The sequence below is a fragment of the Podarcis bocagei genome, assembly GCF_964188305.1.
Source record: "Podarcis bocagei genome assembly, chromosome: 15".
NCBI lineage: Eukaryota > Metazoa > Chordata > Lepidosauria > Squamata > Lacertidae > Podarcis > Podarcis bocagei.
The window spans coordinates 36,565,773-36,586,449 of NC_138141.1; the positions used below are offsets into that span (position 1 = coordinate 36,565,773).

The 20,677-nt window shown below is 49.4% G+C and overlaps 1 protein-coding gene across 4 annotated transcripts in view; it reads right to left on the reverse strand.

Moving 5' to 3' along the window:
- The window catches only part of CALN1 (calneuron 1), a 151,778-nt gene that overhangs the window by 16,817 nt on the left and 114,284 nt on the right, over positions 1-20,677 (reverse strand). For all 4 annotated transcript variants that reach the window (XM_081173197.1, XM_081173199.1, XM_081173200.1 and 1 more), the window contains one exon: positions 19,793-19,905. In XM_081173197.1, coding sequence (XP_081029323.1) covers positions 19,793-19,905 — 113 coding nt within the window. The remainder of the gene's footprint in view (positions 1-19,792; positions 19,906-20,677) is intronic.

Sequence of the window (20,677 nt, forward strand, 5' to 3'; positions counted from 1 at the left end):
CAAAGTCCTTAACCTGAGGTACTATTTCTGGGTTAGCGGAGTCTGTAACCTGAAGCGTATGTAACCTGAAGCATATGTAACCCGAGGTACCACTGTATTTCATATACAGACATCAGTCACCTTGAGCCAATTGCAACCTCTCTGTTGAACCTACCTCACCTCACAGGTGTGTTGGAAAGAAAGATGTGTCCTGGTTTTCCAGAGACAGCCCCGAAATTACAGAAACTATCCTGGTTTCTTATTTGACCCTGAAATGTCCCGGTTTTCCTTTTTCCTCCCCTCCATGTCTCAGAGAACAATTAAAAGTGTTCTCTCTGTGTGTGAGTGTGTGTGTGTGTGTGTAGGTGCAAAAACAAAGTCCTGTTTCTACTGGAGAGAAAAAATACCTGCCCTAAATGAAGGAAATAGTGAAGCTGGCATATGAAGCCTTTCTTATAATTTTGGAGGAAAATGTAGCCAATCCTCTTTAAATTCCTTAACTACATGCTTCTACAGCCAGCCATTTATTTATTTTTAGGAAACATGGGGGGATTCATTTGCTGTAAATGGAGCCTTACAGTATCTACTCAGAAAGAAGTCCCATTGTATTCAATGGAACTTAGTCCCAGGTAACTTGGTCAAGACTGGGCAGCCTTACACTGCAATCCTAAGAATTTTTAAGCATCTGTCAGGGAAGCTATAATCTACATCCTGCCTTGCAGATCCTTTACTGAGAGGGATTGAACTACATGGCCTTTGAGGTCCCTTCCAAATCTAGATTTCTTTTTATAGGGGGGGGGGGGGAGAAAAACTCAGACAAAAGTATTAAGTGCTGGTGGTTCTTGCTCACAGAAGGTCCCAGATTCAATCTCTGCCATCTCCACTTAGGACTGGGAATGTTTCCTGTCTATCAGTCAGTGTGGAAATTGCTGAACTAGTTGGACCAATGGACTGACTCAGTATAAGTCAGCTTCCTGTTTTACAAGATATGGATGGGGAATAATAATAATATAATTTATTTATACCCCGCCCACCTGGCTGGGTTTCCCCAGTCACTCTGGGAGGCTCCCAACAGAATTAAAAGCACAATAAAACATCAAACTCTTAAAACTTCCCTAAACAGGACTGCCTTCAGATGTCTTCTAAAAGTCAGATAGTTGTTTATTTCCTTGACAGCTGATTGGAGGGCGTTCCACAGGGTGGGCGCCAGTACCGAGAAGGCCCGCTGCCTGTTCCCTGTAACTTCACTTCTCGCAGGGAAGGAACTGCCAGAAGGCCCTCAGAGCTGGTCCTCAGTGTCCAGGCAGAACGATGGGGGTGGAGACGTTCATTCAGGTATACAGTGATACCTTGGGTTACAGACGCTTCAGGTTACAGACTCTGCTAACCCAGAAATAGTACCTCAGGTTAAGGACTTTGCTTCAGGATGAGAACAGAAATCGTGCTCCGGCGGCACAGCCGCAGCAGGAGGCCCCATTCACTAAAGTGGCACCTCAGGTTAAGAACAGTTTCAGGTTAAGAACGGACCTCCAGAACGAATTAAGTACTTAACCCGAGGCACCACTGTACTGGGGAAGGGAATACATTGGTCTAGGCTGGGGGTTTTTGCGGGGGGTGGGGGAAGAGACTGCAGCTCAATGGTAGAGCTTCTGGCTTGCAAGCAAAAGTCCATCTCCATCTCTCCCCAGCTCCGGTCTATCTCCAGCTCTCCCCTTAAACCCTGGGGAGCCATTGCTAATCAGTAGAGATAATACAGAGCTAGGTGTATTAATGGGTCTGGCGTAAGGCAGGTTCCTATTTTTCCTGTGTTCCTAACTAAAACAATTCCTGTAGTCAATTCATTTCCAACCCCCAACCCCCTTTTGCTGTCCTTAAAATAGCCACATTGAAATAATAATGGAGTGCATATGTGTGTTTATGTGTGTGCTTGTATGAGAGAGAGATTTCACTTTGCATTGCAGTGCTCTCATCTCCGGGGCTATCACACACATTCCGCGGGAAGCTTTCCAGAAGCTGGAAAGAAGTTCATAAAAATCAGAAGAGCTACACGGCAGAACAAGTCATGCTCATATTTCCATGGTAACCGCCTCATTACTATGCCGGGTGCTGCTGCAGAGAAGGGAGGGCTACCTGAAGCAAGAATGATGCATCCTTAGAAAATTCAAATACCATTTTTTTTTGGGGGGGGGAGGAGTTGACAGCATAGCACACGCAAATGGAGCCCTAATGCAGGTGTGCTTGGCTTGCTTGTTTTCTTTAAAAAAGAATAACCATTGCAAGCGAGAGAAGGATTTAGAGAGGAGACGCCGTGATGGGAAGCAGCACTATGTATTGCATGCAAACACACTGCTATGAAATCGGGAGAATTTTGATTAATTTTGACATTAGCAACCTGAATCAGCTGAGTGACGTTTCACTCAGGTTATAAAAGGCACGGCAGAGGACCCCAAAGGCAGACAAGACCACGTATCAACGCAGTTAAAACCCTGGCAGGTGTATTATGCTCCAGAACTTAATCCCTGGTGTCCTGTGACCCTCTGGGAAATCACCTACAAAACCAAGAAACGACACTTTTAAGGCTCCTGCTCAGAAGTTCCCCAGAAATTTTGCTTCAGTCGAATGCTGATTTTTACTCTTCTGTCCCATGTAAGATCAGCAGAATCAACCCACTGAGGAGGCGAGGTCAAGCGTCTGCCTTGAGCTGCAGGAGCCTTAGGTGTGGAACCTTCCTTTCCTCTTCCACCGGGGTCCAGTCTGACTCCCCCTCTCTCCTTATAAGAACTTGTACGAATGTGGCCCCCCCAACTTTTCTCACAGGCTCATATAAAATCAGTACAAACAGTTAAGCCGGTGAGCATTTAAGGTCCCTAACCCTAATCTGCAGGTTGCCATCTGACTGGATTTCACTTTGATACTGATTTTATTTTAGTATGGATTTTAATTGATTGCCTGATTTTATGTCAATACAGTGGTACCTCTGGTTGCAAACGGGATCCGTTCCGGAGGCCTGTTCGCAACATGAAAAGAATGCAACCCGCAGTGGTGCGCCTGCGCATGCGCGGGTTGCGATTTGTCGCTTCTGCGCATGTGTGTAATGTCATTTTGCGATTCTGCGCATGCGTGAGGGGCGAAACCCGGAAGTAACCCTTTCTGGTACTTCCGGGTCACCACGGGATGTATCTTGAAGGAACATAACATGAAGCGGACGTAACATGAGGTATGACTGTATGTTATATATTTGATGTTAGCTGCTCTGAGCCTGGTTTTGGCCAAGGAGGGCGAGGTATAAATATTTATTTATTTATTTAATTTTTTATTATTATTATTATTATTATTATTATTATTATTATTATTATTATTATTATTATTCCATTGCTCCCACCTACACTGCCAGTGGAGAAACAGCCTTGGCAGAGGTGCTGGTTTCCAGAGGGATGTCGTGTTGCCAAAACCTCACAAGAGTGCATGAGATCTCTTGAGATCTGGATGGAAGCTGATGCTTTGCTGAAAATGCAGGTAAGAGAGGAATGGCACTGACACTGGGGGTGCGGGGAAACCCATTCCCATTTCTCCTCAAGCAGAAATGCAGCATGCACCACACATGTATATCAGGAAGAGGCTGAGTGACTTCAGAGCAGGCTTCTGAGCTTTGGGAGAATCACAGTGACCAGCTGGGTATTTATATTTTTCTGCATATAAGAGAACATTTTTGATAATTTCTTTAGTCAAAAATTGGGGGATGTCCTTTACAGAGATGGTGAATACACAGGGGTTCGGGCTTTGGCAACCCTAACTTTGGGCGACCTCTGCAAAAAACTCAACAACTTTAGGCGACCTCCCCCCCCCAAAAAAAAAAAAGTTCAAAGTTGTTCTGTTTGATATTTAAAATATTGATTTCTTAATTTTGGGTTCAAAAATATTACATATATATATATATGTATGTATATATTGAATTTATATACCACCCTAAACCCGGGGGTCTCAGGTCAGTTCACAGAATAAAATGAAAATATAAAACCACAAAATGCATAGTAAAAGTAAAAACAACAACACAATCTTCTAGGGCATCTTCTAGTCCAGTCAAAGGCAATTATAGGGTGATATGCTCATCCTCTTTTTCAGGGGTAAAAATTCTTTCCAGGAGGATTTTTCAAATTTGCCTATGTCTGTGCCTATACTTTCTGGATGAGATATTGACATAACTGGTGGATGAAGACTTGCTTTCCTCTTCTCTTCTCCTGCCCCCTCAGCAATGTATCACAGCTTCTACTGTATAGCCTACATATAGTAGAAGTATTTAAAATGAGAGTCGTCATAGCGCCTGTCAGAGCTGCTTCAAGATCCTAGCTCACAGAGGATCACGCTAGCCAGCGGTCATTAAGTAAAAGTCTTTATTGAATTACAGTTTCCATTCTCACGCTGCTGTCTGCAACTCTACGTCTACTAGCTAGATCGGCGAGGCTCCGTCTGAGTCTCCGCCCCGTGCGCACCAACTTAATATCCTAGCCTTGCTCCACCTTTTCCTCCTGACTGTCCTCCTCTGGGTCCCTCTACCCCCCGGGGCTTCTTCCTTCCGGGATTCTTCTGACGCTGACCCGGACCCTTCTGCCTCCTTGCGCCGGGCTTTAGGACCTGGTTCCCTTTCGGGGCTGCTCACTGCGCCGCCTTCCTCTGCATTTGAACTTGGCGCGCGCGCCCAACCTTCCACTTTCCTCTTAACCGTTTCTTCGCTCCCCGATGGAGGTGTGGCCACTCCTGACTCCTGCCCTCCCTCCTGTGGTGAGCTGCCAGCGCTTCCCCCCTGGCTCCTTTCCTCTTCCCTGCTTCCTGGCGGTGACGCTGGTCCCGATTTCCAGCTGCTCCCCCCTGAGTCTCCTCTGGCTCTATCTTCCTGGGGTGCTTCCCTAGACTCCCCCCTTGCCCTGGCCACTGGTGCTCCTTTCTGTGAATCCTCTGATTCACTGGAAAGACTGGGAGATCTCGGGTCGTCGTCATCACTCATCCTTTCCTCTGTCTCCTCCCCTTCGCTCTCTGTTTCCTCCCTTGCCCGTGCCTCTGCACCTAAACCCCTGACATCCATCCCCCCCTCGAAGCCCCCCATTCCCCCCTCCCCTCCTTCCGGTGCTGGAGCTGGGGGCTGCTGTTGCAAAGGGACGAACGTCGGATATCGGTCGCTTCCCGTGGCAGGCCTCCATCGGAACTCTTCCGGGTCTTCCTCTCTGCTCTCGTTGACGACAGTCACCTCCTCTTCCATCTCTGTGCCGCCGTGCTCGAAACCAGGGTCGTCCCCGAAAATGTCCATGTCCGGCTCTCCCGCACTTCCTCCAGGCGGCGTTGCTCGGCCGGAACAGTCCAGCCACTTCCTGCGGAACTGCTCCTCCAGCCTATCGTCCCACCAATACGAGGGTTCTGAGACAGATCCCGAGGGTGACCCCTCCGGGGAACGGACGTCTCGTGTTGGTTCCTCGTCCGAGTCGAACCCCCTGAACGTGCTGTCCGAAAGCGTGGGCGTGAAAAGCCAGTCGTCGAAAAAGTCTGCTGGCATAGGTCTATGTGGGAAGAGGGCATGAAACTCGTCTTTGAGCAGAGGTTCGTCTAAAGCGTAGCCCGGCACCCAGCTGTTCGCACTGGCCGGGGTGCCCTCCCTGGCGAGAAAGTATTCTACTCCCTCTTCCCCCCATCTGGAGTCCAAAATCTCCGTGACTTCGTTTATGCGCTCCTCCTGTGCCACTCCCGCGTGCCCCGTTCCTTCTCTGAGCGGACTCGGCGCCGTTCCGGGTTCCTGGAACCTGTGCGGTGCCTTGTAGGGAGTGAGCACCGATCTGTGGAACACCGGATGCATTCTGGAACCCTCCGGAAGCGCCAGCCTGAAAGCCACCGGGTTGACCTGCTCTTCGACTTGGTATGGCCCCAGTTGTTTATGCCCTAGTTTCTTCTTGGCCAACGACCTGGCCGGCACTGCGTGGGCTGCTAACCAGACCCAGTCTCCCACGTGGAGCTCTTCGCCAACCCTTCTGTGTTTGTCCGCTTGTACCTTGTATGCGTGTTTAGCCAGCTCCAGGTGGCGCCGCAGCTGATCGTGGACTTCCTGCAGCTCCGACGCGAACGCATCTGCTGACTGCGGCTCCCCTTCTCCCCTGCATTCCAGTCCCGGGAAGGTTCTAGGGTGCCGCCCGTTGTTGGCGAAGAACGGCGTGACGCCCGTGGATACGTGCTTCGTGTTGTTGTAGGCAAACTCTGCAAGCGGCAGGTAATCCACCCACGTCGCAGGCTGTTGGTTTGCATAACATCTCAGGTACTGCTGCATGATGGCATTGGCTCGCTCCGCTTGCCCGTTGGTCTGCGGGTGTCTCGCCGACGCCAGATTGATCTTGACGTTTAGGAAGCCCATCAGCTTCTGCCAGAAGTTCGAGATGAACTGCCGCCCGCGGTCGGACAGAATAGACCGTGGCAGACCGTGAACCTTGAACACGTGGTCTATGAACAGTTTGGCGGTTTGCTCTGCCGTGGCCACCTTAGCACACGGAATGAAATGCGCCATCTTGGAGAACAGGTCCACAACCACCAACACTGCCGTCTTGCCCCTTGAGCTGGGCAGATCCGTGACAAAGTCCAGAGCCACCCTTTCCCAAGGTTCGACCGGAGTTTGCAGCGGCTCCAACAGTCCAGCCGGCGGTTTGTGCACCGGCTTTGCCCTCTGGCAGGTGTCACACCTCGCCACGTAGTCTGCGACCTCCCCTCTCATTCCAGGCCACCAGAAATCCCTGGCTACTAATTCCACCGTCTTCTCCTTGCCAAAGTGCCCGGCCGTGGGTGCGTCGTGCAGCTGCTGTAGCACCTTGGCTCGAAGTTCGTCACCCGGCACGTAGATGGCCCCTTTACGGATGAGCAATCCATCTCGTAGCTGGAAACCTTCGGCCGCTGCCTTGCCCCCTCGCACCTCTGCCATCTTCGTTTGTGCGAAGGAGTCCCCCTGCAACGCTCGCCGCACCGCCTCTAGGTCCACGGTCGCCGCGGCGCACGCCCACACTGTCGGTGCAAAGATGTGCATGGCGGCCGCTGGTGTTGCGTCCTCCAGGTACTGTGGCTTGCGGGAGAGAGCGTCTGCCATGATGTTGGTGTCCCCCGGGACATACTCTATTCGGAAGTCGAAGTCCGCAAAGAACTCAGCCCAACGTATCTGCCTCTGGTTCAGGAACTGTGCCGTGCGCCAGTGTTCCAGATTCTTGTGGTCCGTGCAAACCTGCACCGTGTGCTTGGCGCCGATCAGAAAGTGCCTCCACGCCTTGAACGCTGCATGAATGGCCAGCAACTCTCTGTCCCATATGGTGTAGTTCTGCTCGGACTTGCTGAGCTTCCTGGAGTAAAACGCTCCCGGCCGCCACACGCCCTGCGGGTCCTTCTGCAGCAGGACCGCCCCCACTGCTCTGTCCGAAGCGTCTGTCTCCACCCTCATCGGCATGCTGGGGTTGACATGAAGCAACTGCTCTTCCGACGCGAAGAGACGCTTGAGGGCCTGAAAGGACTGCTCCGCCTGCTCTGTCCAGATGAACTTCTTCTTCTTGGAGCTAAGGGTATCAGTGATGGCCGCCGTCTGCATCGCGAAGCCCTTGATAAACTTGCGATAGAAGTTCGCAAAGCCGACAAACCGTTGGACCTCCTTCCGGTTGCGTGGGCTCTTCCAATCCAACACTGCTCGAACCTTGGCGCTGTCCATGGCGAGCCCTTTGTCAGACAGCTTGTAGCCCAGAAAATCCACCTCCGGCACGTCAAATTGGCACTTCTCCAGCTTGGCGTAGAGCCTGTGTTGCTTTAGCCTGCCCAGCACTTCCTTGACGTGCTTGTCATGTTCTTGCTGCGACTCCGAAAAGATCAGGATGTCATCCAAGAAACAGACGCACGTCTTGTAGAGAAGTCCCGCCAACACGTGATGCATAAATGCTTGAAAAACGTGAGCGCCATTTTGCAGTCCAAAAGGCATAACTCTGTATTCGTAGGTACCCAGTGGCGTGAACATGGCTGTCTTCCACTCATCACCCTCCCGCATGCGAATGAGGTTGTACGCCCCCCGCAGGTCCAACTTGGTGAACACCTTTCCCTTCCGCACCTTCGCCAGGAGGTCGTCGATGCGGGGCATGGGGAAGTCCGACGGCTTGGTCACACTGTTCAAAATCCTGTAATCCACTACGAGTCTTTTTTGGGGCGTGTCTCGCTTCTTAACAAAGAATACAGGACTGCCCCCCGCTGCCTTAGACTCCCGGATGAAACCGCGCTCCAAATTATGATCGATGAAGTCGTTGAGTTCCTGCAGTTCGTCCTCAGACATGGAATACAGCTTCCCTTTAGGCAGCGCCGCCCCCGGCAGCAGGTCAATTTTGCAGTCATATGGTCTGTGAGGGGGTAGCCTGTCCGCCTCCTTCTCGCAGAAAACTTCCAGAAATTCTGCGTACTTGTGGGGAATCGCTTGCAGCGTGCCTAGCAGCAGCTGTGACTCCTCTTCCTCTCCTTCCTGCCTGGGTACGATGCAGTGTTCAGCACAAAAGGAAGAGCCGAAGACCAGCTGCCTCTGGAACCAAGCCATCGTTGGGCTGTGCTTGTCCAGCCAACTCATGCCCAATACAATGGGCGTGTCAGACAGTTGAGTGACGTTGAAGCTGATGACTTCCCTGTGATTCCCAAGTCGCATCACCATTGGTGGCGTCTGCTTCACCACTTGCCCCCCTAGCAGCTCCCTGCCATCCACCGTGACAACCTGCAGGGGCAGTGTGGCCGGCAGCAACTGCACAGCGTGCCTGTCGACAAATTCCTGCCCTATAAAGTCCGCGTTGCTGCCGGAGTCGATGGTGATTGGCACGTCCATGGTGATTCCATTGGGCAGCTGGAGAGATGCTGTGAGCCTCACTACTGGTTTGGGCGGGAGGGGGTTCACTGGCTGTAAAATTTCTGGGGACTGCGTCACTAACACGTCTGGCTGGGCCCCAGTGCCTCTTCCTCCAGCCAGACATCGTCGTTTCCCTGCTGTGGTCCTCCCTGCTGCGTTGCTGCAGTCACCATTGCTGAGGCTGCAGTAAGCTTGTGGGGCCTCTGGGGACACTCTTTCGCCATATGCCCTGGCTGCTCACAGACGTAACACTTCCTGGTCCCTCTAGGAGGCTTCGCCTTCACTGCTGCCGGTGCCAGGGCTCTGGTTGCTGACTGAGCCCTTGCACCTCCAACCTCCATAGGTTCGGCTCCTCCTCCTGGCGGAGGCGTGGATTGCGCCCGCGCTGCTTCTCTGGGAAAGAAGGAGGGGCCCCCGGCTGGTTCGCGCCCTCCACGTCCTTCGTCCTTGCTCCACGGACGTCCTTCCAGCCTCACCCCCACTGCCAGTGCCCTCTGAACGACCTCCTGGGTGGTTCGGGGTCTCTCCCCCCTCGCTATCTCATCTTTAATCGAGTTGTGCAGTCCCTCCCAAAAGAGGTCTCTTACAGGAGCCGAATCTCTGTCCCATTCCAGGGCGCTGACCAAGGCGAAAAAGCGGGCATGATACTGTCTGACGCTGGCCCTCCCTTGTCTCAGCCCATGCACCTCCTTCCGTGCAAGATCAATGTCAATACTTGATAAGAAACACCCATCCATCGCTTTAATAAAGGCATCCGCATTCTGGAGCGCCGGATCGTTATCTCTGCATAAATTGCGCAACCATGCTTTCGCCTCCCCATGCAGATGGGACATGATGAACCCCACTCTCTCCTGTTCATCTCTAAAGTCTTTATGCAACAGTTGCAGTGCGCACAGTACGTCGGCTCTAAAGTTGGGATACTGTTGCAGGTTCCCATCGAAGTGAGAGAGCAGCCCGCCTGTCCGTCTCGCCAACCCAATTCCCTCCTGCCGGGGTGTTTGCTTTGCCAGTACGTCTAACCTGACCTGGAGATCCCTGCAGGCGGCAGCTGCCTCGTCCTCTCTCTTCCTGGATGCGAGAACCTCGGCGTTCAGTTGTGCCACTGCTTTTCTGAGGTCCTCTATCTGCTGCTCAGCCGTCATGTCTCCTGCCGTTCGTGAGCTCGCTAGTGGGCGCCTGTTTCTCTCCCCTCCTCGAGGCTGCAGATGCCCACAATGTAGAGACGGAGCCTACTGTCAGAGCTGCTTCAAGATCCTAGCTCACAGAGGATCACGCTAGCCAGCGGTCATTAAGTAAAAGTCTTTATTGAATTACAGTTTCCATTCTCACGCTGCTGTCTGCAACTCTACGTCTACTAGCTAGATCGGCGAGGCTCCGTCTGAGTCTCCGCCCCGTGCGCACCAACTTAATATCCTAGCCTTGCTCCACCTTTTCCTCCTGACTGTCCTCCTCTGGGTCCCTCTACCCCCCCGGGGCTTCTTCCTTCCGGGATTCTTCTGACGCTGACCCGGACCCTTCTGCCTCCTTGCGCCGGGCTTTAGGACCTGGTTCCCTTTCGGGGCTGCTCACTGCGCCGCCTTCCTCTGCATTTGAACTTGGCGCGCGCGCCCAACCTTCCACTTTCCTCTTAACCGTTTCTTCGCTCCCCGATGGAGGTGTGGCCACTCCTGACTCCTGCCCTCCCTCCTGTGGTGAGCTGCCAGCGCTTCCCCCCTGGCTCCTTTCCTCTTCCCTGCTTCCTGGCGGTGACGCTGGTCCCGATTTCCAGCTGCTCCCCCCTGAGTCTCCTCTGGCTCTATCTTCCTGGGGTGCTTCCCTAGACTCCCCCCTTGCCCTGGCCACTGGTGCTCCTTTCTGTGAATCCTCTGATTCACTGGAAAGACTGGGAGATCTCGGGTCGTCGTCATCACTCATCCTTTCCTCTGTCTCCTCCCCTTCGCTCTCTGTTTCCTCCCTTGCCCGTGCCTCTGCACCTAAACCCCTGACAGCGCCCAATTTTTTGCTTTTCAAAACATGGCAGCCCTATCTTATACATGGGGGCGCTTTATACATGGGAAAATACAGTATAAGGAATAATGCAGTAGTTCGAGCAATCTGGTCCTGGGCTGTGTATATCCTTATATGTGAGTAGTAACACCTTGAACCTGACTCAGTAGCAAATTGGCAGCCAGTGAGCATCCTCCAAGCAAAGTGCTATATGATGGCAGTAGTAGTCACAAGCAAACTAATCACTATGTCCTGTACCAACTAAGCCCATTGCAGTAATCCAGCCTTGAGATTGTCAGTGCATGGACAACTGTAATATTAGCTGCAAACATCTTCCCAAAATAGAATGGGTTAAGGTAAAGGGACCCCTGACCATTAGGTCTAGTCATAACCGGCTCAGGGGTTGTGGCACTCATCTCGCTCTATAAGCCGAGGGAGCCGGCATACAACTTCCGGGTCATGTGGCCAGGATGACGAAGCTGCTTCTGACGAACCAGAGCAGCACACAGAAACGCCGTTTACCTTCCTGCCGGAGCGGTACCTATTTATCTACTTGCACTTTGACGTGATTTCGAACTGCTAGGTTGGCAGGAGCAGGAACCGAGCAACAGGAGCTCACCCCATTGTGGGGATTTGAACCACGACCTTCTGATCGGCAAGTCCTAGGCTCTGTGGTTTAACCCACAGAATGGGTTACTTGGTATTAAACTTTCTGGATTCTAGCAGGAAGATAAGGTTTATTGGACCAGGTTTATAGAAACCCAAGCCCCTTGATGCATGTTATTAAGCCAATTCTGTAGCATGATAATGCCCCAGTAGAGAATGGGCTGTATGCTAATCTTATGTCAATTCAATTAACCTCATAGAGTTAAACTAAAATAATAAGAAAAAAAATAAGATGGAAAGGAGAAAACAGTTGGGATGACTTAGAAGTTACAGGATCTAAGAATCCTGCATGCATGTCCCGCGCCCCTGCCTCCAAATTTCAAATCTCAATGGATGCTGAAATTGGATTTACTCCAAATCAAAGGGAACACATAATCTTGCAAAGTCTTCACTTTCTAGTCCAGACGCGTGAGAAATTCCCAACGGAGAAAACTTGCAAGTTTTAATTGGAAATCAACTAAGAAATTATAAAAGGCACCATTTAGCACTCATGGCTTCTCAAAGAACTGGAAATTTCCATGCAAATGTTATTTCTCAAATATGTTTATAGATCTCAAACAGCAATTACTCTCCTAGCAGTGTCTACTTCATATTAGTAATTCAGCTCTACATTAATCTTTGTTATTCATTTCTCACATTTATATTCCCACTTTCCTCTAAGGAGCTGAAGGCAGCATATATGGTTCTATTCCTCCTATTTTATCCTCAAAACAACCTTGTGAGGAAGATTAGGTTTGGAGACAGGGACTGGCCCAAGGTCACCCATTGAGTTTCATGGCTGAGCAGTGATTTGAACCCTGGTCTCCCAGGTTCTAGTCCAAGCATTCTAACTACAACACTATTCCATAGTGGGAAAACAAGCATATTTACTACAATAGTCTTCATTGCCCCAAGGCTTTTTTCTGCACTGTACTTCATGTATATGTCACACAAAAATCCAACATGATACGCTATTGCCTTCTAAATGGTACAGATGGCACAAATAAAATAACACTCACCACCACCACTTCAGATCTAAGGTTTGTTAGTAGAGTAAACTTCCGGCAGAAGCCATTTCTTAACATCTTTTTAAGACGGTGAACAACAAGAAATATCTCACTACATAGAAGACTGCTTCTGAGCTGAATAAATATGCATGGGGTCATAAGGTGAAAGGTAAAGGAACCCTGGACGATTAAGTCCAGTCAAAGGTGATTATGGGGTGCGGCGCTCATCTCGCTTTCAAGCTGAAGGAGCTGGTGTTTGTCCACAGACAGCTTTCCAGGTCAGGTTGCTAGCATGACTAAACCGCTTCTGGTGCAATGGAACACCGTGATGGAAACCAGAGTGCATGGAAACGCCGTTTACCTTCCTGCCACTGTGGTACCTATTTATCTACTTGCACTGCTGTACTTTTCAATTGCTAGGTTGGCAGAAGCCGGGACAGAGCAATGGGAGCTCACCCCAGCGTGCGGATTCAAACTGCCAACCTTCCGATCAGTAAGCTCAAGAGGTTCAGTGGTTTAGGCCACAGAAACACCCATATACCGCATATTGCAATACCTAATTGATTTTTACCTAATTTTAAATGTATGACACACACACAGAGAGAGATAGCATTGTATGGTGTGCAAAAATGCAGGAAATATTTCCTAGTGCTGATAAACCCTTTCAGAGATGAAAGACAAATGCCCTCCAGCTCCAAATATAGAAATATTGTTCTTTTGCTGCAATCCAGTGTATGGTTAGAAGAGGGAATGAGATATTGCATCTACTCCCCTTCCATCTAGAGTGGGGTGCAGTTGGTTTCAATTCTCACAGACTTGCAAAGGATTGTACTGCAGGTGAGTGGAGAAGTCCCCAAAGGAGCACCCTGCTTGCAAAGAAACACACTGCCTCCCCCCCTCCCCAATTGAATAATTTGCTCAGTAACCATGGAGCGGAGGATTTGATTGTTGGGGAGGGTGCTGCTTCAGGGCATCAGGAAGGAAAGAGGGGCAGTCAATGGATAGGAAAGGTGAGATGGAATATGTTATGTATTCAGTGGTCTGTGTTTGCCTGAGCTTGAGTCTGGACTAAGGATTCTGAGCCCCTGTGTTCTGATTCGATACATGATATCCAATCGCAGAACATTTCAGGAATTGGGCCTCCACCATTGGCCCTTAAACTCTGAGTCATGATCCGCAGCTTGGAAGTTTAAACAGCCAATCATGTTGGGAGTGGGAGTGGCCCAGGCCTTCAGAAATGTATATAAGCAGTTGCTTTGCCCCTGTTGTCCAGTTCTGTTAGTTCAATAAAGGTTCTTGCTGTTATCACTGTGTCTTGCCTCATGGGAACCCACCTACACTTCAGAAAATCCACTTGCAAAGGAACACCCCACAACCAAAGGCATCAACACCCCCCCCAAAAAAAACCCCTCCTCCCTGGAAGATGCAATCAGGCAGGCAAGTCATTGGACTCAGATACGTTAGGGGAGTGGGGGAGTGTTATAAATGTGTTATAACAATGTGACACCAGATGGCGCTGTAGAGTTCAGTCTTTCGGAAACACAATTTCCCATTATGAGGTTTCCAACACGTTTTCCTGATTATTATTTTTTTATGTGTCTAGATCCAGTCCTTCTCTTCTCCTTCCTCCTAAGCCTTTTCACAAAGTCTCCTTCTTTCTGCCCACTTGACTTTCTTCTTTCTGCCTACCAGACTCCCTTCTTCCCACCCAAAGACTGCCACTGTTTCCTGCCTGTCAGGGACTGGACTGAACAGGAGGAATGGGAAATGAGCCCTCGGTCTGATCGGCTCCTCTCAGAAGAGAAGGAGGAGTGGGGATTTTCACCCTCCCTGTCTCCAGCAGTTTCAGGAGCAGAGGGAGACAGGGATGATGTCCAGCTGAATGAGGAAATCCCGAGTTATGAGGTAGCGGAGAATGAGGAGGGGGGAATTAGAGAGCAGGCAGCAGGGACCTCCCTGGAGAGTATGGGAGACCCTCCTAGTCCAAGGGCTAGAAGGTCCCTCTGATTTCAAGAACAGAGAACACAGAGAGAGTGGAAATGTTTTGATGAATACAGTGGTACCCCGCAAGACGAACGCCTCGCAAGACGGAAAACCCGCTAGACGAAAGGGTTTTCCGTTTTGGAGGCGCTTTGCAAAACGAATTTCCCTATGGGCTTGCCTCGCAAGACGACAGCCCATGGGGAAATCTCCGGGACAGCAGGGAAGCGCAGCGCGTCTTCCCCACTGTCCTCGGACTTCCCCCCGCCGCGCGGCATCGGAACGAAGCTCCGATGCCGGGCGGGGCGGGGGGAACGCCTCCTCCCGCCGCGCGGCATCGGAACGAAGCTCCGATGCCGGGCGGGGGGGGGAACGCCTCCTCCCGGCGCGCGGCATCGGAACGAAGCTCCGATGCCGGGTGGGGGGGGGAACGCCTCCTCCCGGCGCGCGGCATCGGAACGAAGCTCCGATGCCGGGCGGGGGGGGAACGCCTCCTCCCGGCGCGCGGCATCGGAACGAAGCTCCGATGCCGGGCGGGGGGGGAACGCCTCCTCCCGCCACGCGGCATCGGATGGCTTTCCTGAAGACTTGGGGTGGGAGGAGGGTTTTCCTTCCCACCGCCAACATTCAGAATGCTGTTCTGAATGTTGGCGGCGGGGAGGAAAAACCCTCCTCCCACGCAAGCCCCGGGAACAGAGGGAAAGCGCTGCACGCCTTCCCCTCTGTTCCCGTACCTGTCCTGAAGGCTTGCGGTGCGGAGAAAAGCCCTTCTCCGCACCGCCAGCCTGGCAAGCGGTTTCCCTAGGAACGCATTAATTGATTTTCAATGCATTCCTATGGGAAACCGTGCTTCGCAAGACGAAAAACTCGCAAGAAGAAAAAACTTGCGGAACCAATTAATTTCGTCTTACGAGGCACCACTGTATATGGCAAAATAGTGCTCAAAAAAAGATATGCTAATATGCCTAGATTAAAATGTGAAGTACTGGATGGAAGAAAAATTAGTAAGGAAAGATAATGAGAATATATAGATGATTTGAGAAGATTGTAGAATGCAAAGATTATTGTAAATTGTATAATGTGGAGGAAATCGAGAGGGGGCGGAGGGAAGTGGGAGGAAGGAGAAAAGAATAATATGATGGATTGAGGAAATGTAAATGTATGAGGGGATGGGGAAGAAATGGTGTTGGCTTTGGTACATCTGTATTGTAATGTAATATGTGGAAACCAATAAAAAAGAAAAGGGGAAGAAAACCCAGAGAATACAGAGGGATGTGACTCCTGTGACTTCCTGTAGGTTTCCAGGATGTTGCGGGAGATGGAAGAGGAGGAACTCAGAGTAGCCAACATCTCCTATGCATGGAGACATGGATCCTTTGTCTTGCAACCAGATAAATAGCCATACAATACGAATTGTTTGTTCTTCTTGCCTCTGAGGCTATTGGGGAAGGAGAGGATGCCTGATTCTGCTTGACCACCACCGCTTGACCGGCTCAGGCCACTCTAGATAGCCCAAGGCAATTTAGGGCTATGTACAGTTGACTCAGGGAAAGCCTGGATTTTCCCGGAATTGGCTCAATTCATTTGGAGATTTGGTCAGATCAGGCGCTCAGCCCTAGTGGAAACAAATGGTCCACTTGCCTGTGTGGTCAGCCATCCTCCCCTCTTTCAAAATGAACTACTCACAGCACATAACAACTCAATCTTTTGCGGGTTTGAATTTGATTAAAAAGAGGGGATGGGCAACTTCTCAGAAATTATAGCAGCGGCAGCAGCGGCAGCAGCAGAAAAATGCCCACTTCGGTTCACTTTCCATTCTGAAGACGGAGATTTACACAGCTTTGAAATAACATTTAAATTAGCTTGAAAATAAAAATAGCTGAGCAAAGATGCTCCTTTTATAGGCCAAATGCAGGGCATATAATTAATGATCTTGCTTCTGCTGACACTTCACATTAGTGCTTCCCATCGTCTGCTATTTATTTTGCCTCTAGAGACAAGATCAATTCATTTTGATCCACAAACATTTCAGACGGAGAAGGTTATTATAGAAGTTGAATATAATGGATAATTTCCTTTTGTATTTTGCCTGGGGAAAGCATGTGGGTGGGTGTGCCAATACACATCAGAAGTGAGGAACTGGATCTGGCCACCTCCACAGTCCCACCCACTTGTCCATCACCTGCTGCCATGATTCCAGGAGATTGACATTGGGCAACTTGCAAAGGGGGTTGCCGCAACCACCAATCAACTGATTGGTACTGGAAGCATGATTGTCAGTTAGAGGGAGAGCCTTCGAGGTCTCTTTTTCTACTCAAAGAAAAAAAATGTATTTGCTTGTGTGTCTTTGGTTTTAAGTTCTCTTGTAGTATGCATGACAAAGAGTTGGAAATACCGTATTGGCCTGAATATAAGCCGCACCTGCAAATAAGCCACACCTTTAAAATTGAGGGGTGGGGGGAGAGAAAAAAGACAATACCTGGGCTGCTCTTGGGGGGGGGGGAGAGCCACACCTCTTTGCCAGTAGCCTTCCTCCCTTCCCCTTCTTTCCGGTGGCTCAGCGGAGACTTGGGAGTTGCGAGCAGGTGGTGTGTCATCGCCCCATGCTCCCGGGCTGCTTATGGGGGGGGGGGAGGCAGGGAGTCGCGCCGCTTTGCCAGCAGCGTAAGGTCATAAATATAAGCCACACTTTAACTTTTCATGGTCGGAATTTGGAGGGGGGAAACAGTGTGGCTTATATTTGGGCCAATATGGTAAAACATAAAAAAGCCCATCATTCTTTAAATAGAGAACATATAAAGAGCCCTGCTGGATCAGGTGAAAGACCAATCTAATCCAGCATCCGCAAAGTGGGTATATGTTCTCACACCACCTATATCTGTTTTTATAAATAGTGTGTGGAAGCTCTTATACCATTACATAGTTTAGCTACTGTGTAGCCTTGGGCCTAGCGGTATCTGATGGAGCCTGGTGTACCTTCTTGCAAAGAGATAACAGGGTTCCTGTTTAGCATCCTGACCAGTATGTTATAAGAAGATAAGAAGAGCGTGCTGGATTAGGCCAATGGCCTGGGCACAAAAGCAATCTCCCCTCCTGCATTTTCCAGAAAGTGGTACCCAGAAACTTTGCTGCCTCTGACTGTGGAGTCACAGCATAGCCATCATGGCTAGAAGCCCACAGGTCCTCAGAACTCTTCTCACTAACAGGATTTTCCTCCCCATGCAATTCTGTCTTGTATAGGAAAGCCTAGCCGCTGGACTCTTGCAATTACATTTTATTTGGTAAGGTGACAAATCTAATTGCAACAGCTACTCAACTGGGCTTTATCCCAAGGTGACAATTACCATACCAGGGCAGCACTTTATGCGCGTTATTTTGCAAATGCAGTCCCCCGCTAATGCACTTGTGCGCACTAACAGGCTTCAATTTTACTAATGAAGAGGAACAAGAGAGAGATGCCTGCTATCCTCACTCTTCTACACGGTGCTGATACAGATCTTGGTAATATTGGTGAGATCTAATCATAGATCAAAGCTGGAAACCAAACCACATAATAAATTATGGAGGGAGCTGGGGATGTTTAGCATGGAGAAGACTGGGGTTTGTGTGTGATTTGATACCCTTCTTCAAATATCTGAAGGGATGTCACATGGAAGATGGAGCAAACCTGTTTTCTGCTGCTCCAGAGGGGAGGACCCAAACCAATGGATTCATAGAATCGTAGAAGGTAAAGGTAAAGGACCGCTGGACGGTTAAGTCCAGTCAAAGGCAACTATGGGGTTGTGGCACTCATCTCACTTTCAGGCCGAGGGAGCCGATGTTTTTTCCATAGACAGCTTTCCAGGTCATGTGGCCAGCATGACTGAATCACTTCTGGCACAACGGGGCACCATGACAGAAACCAGAGCAGTGCATGGAAACACCGTTTACCTTCCTGCCACAGTACCTATTTATCTACTTGCACTGGCTTGCTTTTGAACTGCTAGGTAGGCAGGAGCTGGGACAGAGCAATATGAGCTCACTCCATTGTGGGGATTCGAAGCGCCGACCTTCCGATCGGCAAGTCCAAGAGGCTCAGTGGTTTAGACCACAGCGCCACCCGTGTCCCTTAGAATCGTAGAACTGTAGAGTTGGAAGGGACAATGCAGGAATCTCAACACACAGCCCCCCACTGAATTTGAAATCATACCAGATGGGCCCTACTTAGCTTTGCAAATCTGCTAGCAGTTTTATTGCTGAAAAGAAAGGAGATTCCAGTTGAACACTGGGAAGAACTTCATGAAGGTAAGAGGTTTTTGACTGTGGACCAAATAAGAGTAGGCATGTAAGGAGCACTGTCACAGAGAGCCCATGGCTGCAGAAGCTCAACATTTTTGAGCGTCTCAGAAGCCGAATGATTCGGAACCCGAATGCCAAAAACCTGAAAGTGAATGTTTCCATTTTCAAACATGCCTTGGAAGTCGAATGGCTTCTGAACCGTGGTTCTCTATTTTCTCAATGGACTTTGAAGCCCATTGCGCCTCGGTTGCCGAACGTTTCAGAAGTCAAACAGTCTTCCGGAACGGATTACGTTCGACAGCCGAGGTTCTACTGTATGCCAGAAAATAAACAGTTTAGATATTGCTGTAGGGCATGTGGCAAGCTTTAAAATGGTATATAGGTTTACTTACTCTCTGATATTGCTTATTACTTCTTTATTAAACTTATTGGCAGTGTTTTTACCAAAATAACTTAAAATGACAACATATAAACATTCATACATGAAAACCAGCATTTAAAAAAGCCGCAAATCTAAAAGACAATCCTATTTTTAAAAAGCAGGGTTAGAACATCTCATCCATCCGAGGAGGCTACAGATAATTAAACACCAAAGACCTAATGAAAAAAGACATGTTTTTGCCTGGCATATAGAGAAACAAAATAAACTGTTATGTGAATGCAACCTTAGGGCTATGTAGGATTCCACCCCTATTATATATCACTTGACATCATCTCAGGGGTTTCCCCCTAGACACCTATGAAGACAAACAGCACCACAAGGAAGTTAGCACAGACAAGCCTGAATTTAACTCCACTCAAAATCTTCATTGCCCTTTTCAGAAAATTCCCCAGTATTTGTTTTAGAGTTCCCTGCTGCATTCAGGAGCCTACAGCCCCTCACTGCCGAAAAACAGCTCTCACTTTTAACATCCGTCCACTAGAATGTTCTTCAACATGTAACAAAAACACATTGGAAAATGGGGATCAGGAAAAGAAAGATAACTTCTCAGAAATGCTCACATCTTCTCATTTTGAGCACAACTTTGCCACCAACCTGCCAGAATATGGTGTCAATTGTATTCCCCAGAAAACCATCCCGTCCTTCTGATGACACCAGTTTTGGTCCAAGGATTGTCATGAATTCATCAAAATCAACTTGACCATCCCCTGGAAAGAAAGGCAGACAACAACAAGAAGTTTTTATTAACAATACCACGCTAAGAGATTTTTTTTTAATTAATTTGTGGCACAAATTTATAACACATCTTTCTGCAAATTGCAGCCAGGGGAGCTAAGATCCTACCCACACCATACTTAGAAGCATAGAATTGTAGAATTGGAAGTGACCACAAAGGTCAACCCCCCCCCCCGAAATGAAGGAATCGTTTGCCCAACATGGGGCTCGAACCCACAACCTTAGGATTAAGAGTTTCATGCTCTACCAACTGAGCTTTCCCAGCTTGTTCTAAAGCAGATAGCTCCCCCACAAAGACTTCTGGGAACTGTACTCGTTTTCAGAGTGTTGGGAATAGTAGCTCTATTGGGACAAACTGCTGTTTCCCAGGATATCTGGGGGGAAGTAATGGTGCAGATATGAACTAAGAACAGGGGGAAAGAATTAGTAAGAAAATGATGGCAGGAGAAACATATGAGGTCTGTTGGTGGTTTGCTTCCCTAGTAGCTTCTTTGCATCTGTCACTAGGAGCCAAGATTGTCACAGATATCAGCTACATGAGAACATCAGTAGATCCTGCTGGATCAGGCCAATGGCTGATCTAAATCCAGCATCCTGTTTTCACAGTGGCCAACCACACGTCAGTGGGAAACCAGTAAGTTGGATTCCAACACAAGAAGACTCTCCCCTCCTGTGGCTTCCAGCAACTGGTATTCACAAGCCCTGCTGCCTCCAGCTGTGGTAGTAGAGCATTGATAGTCATCT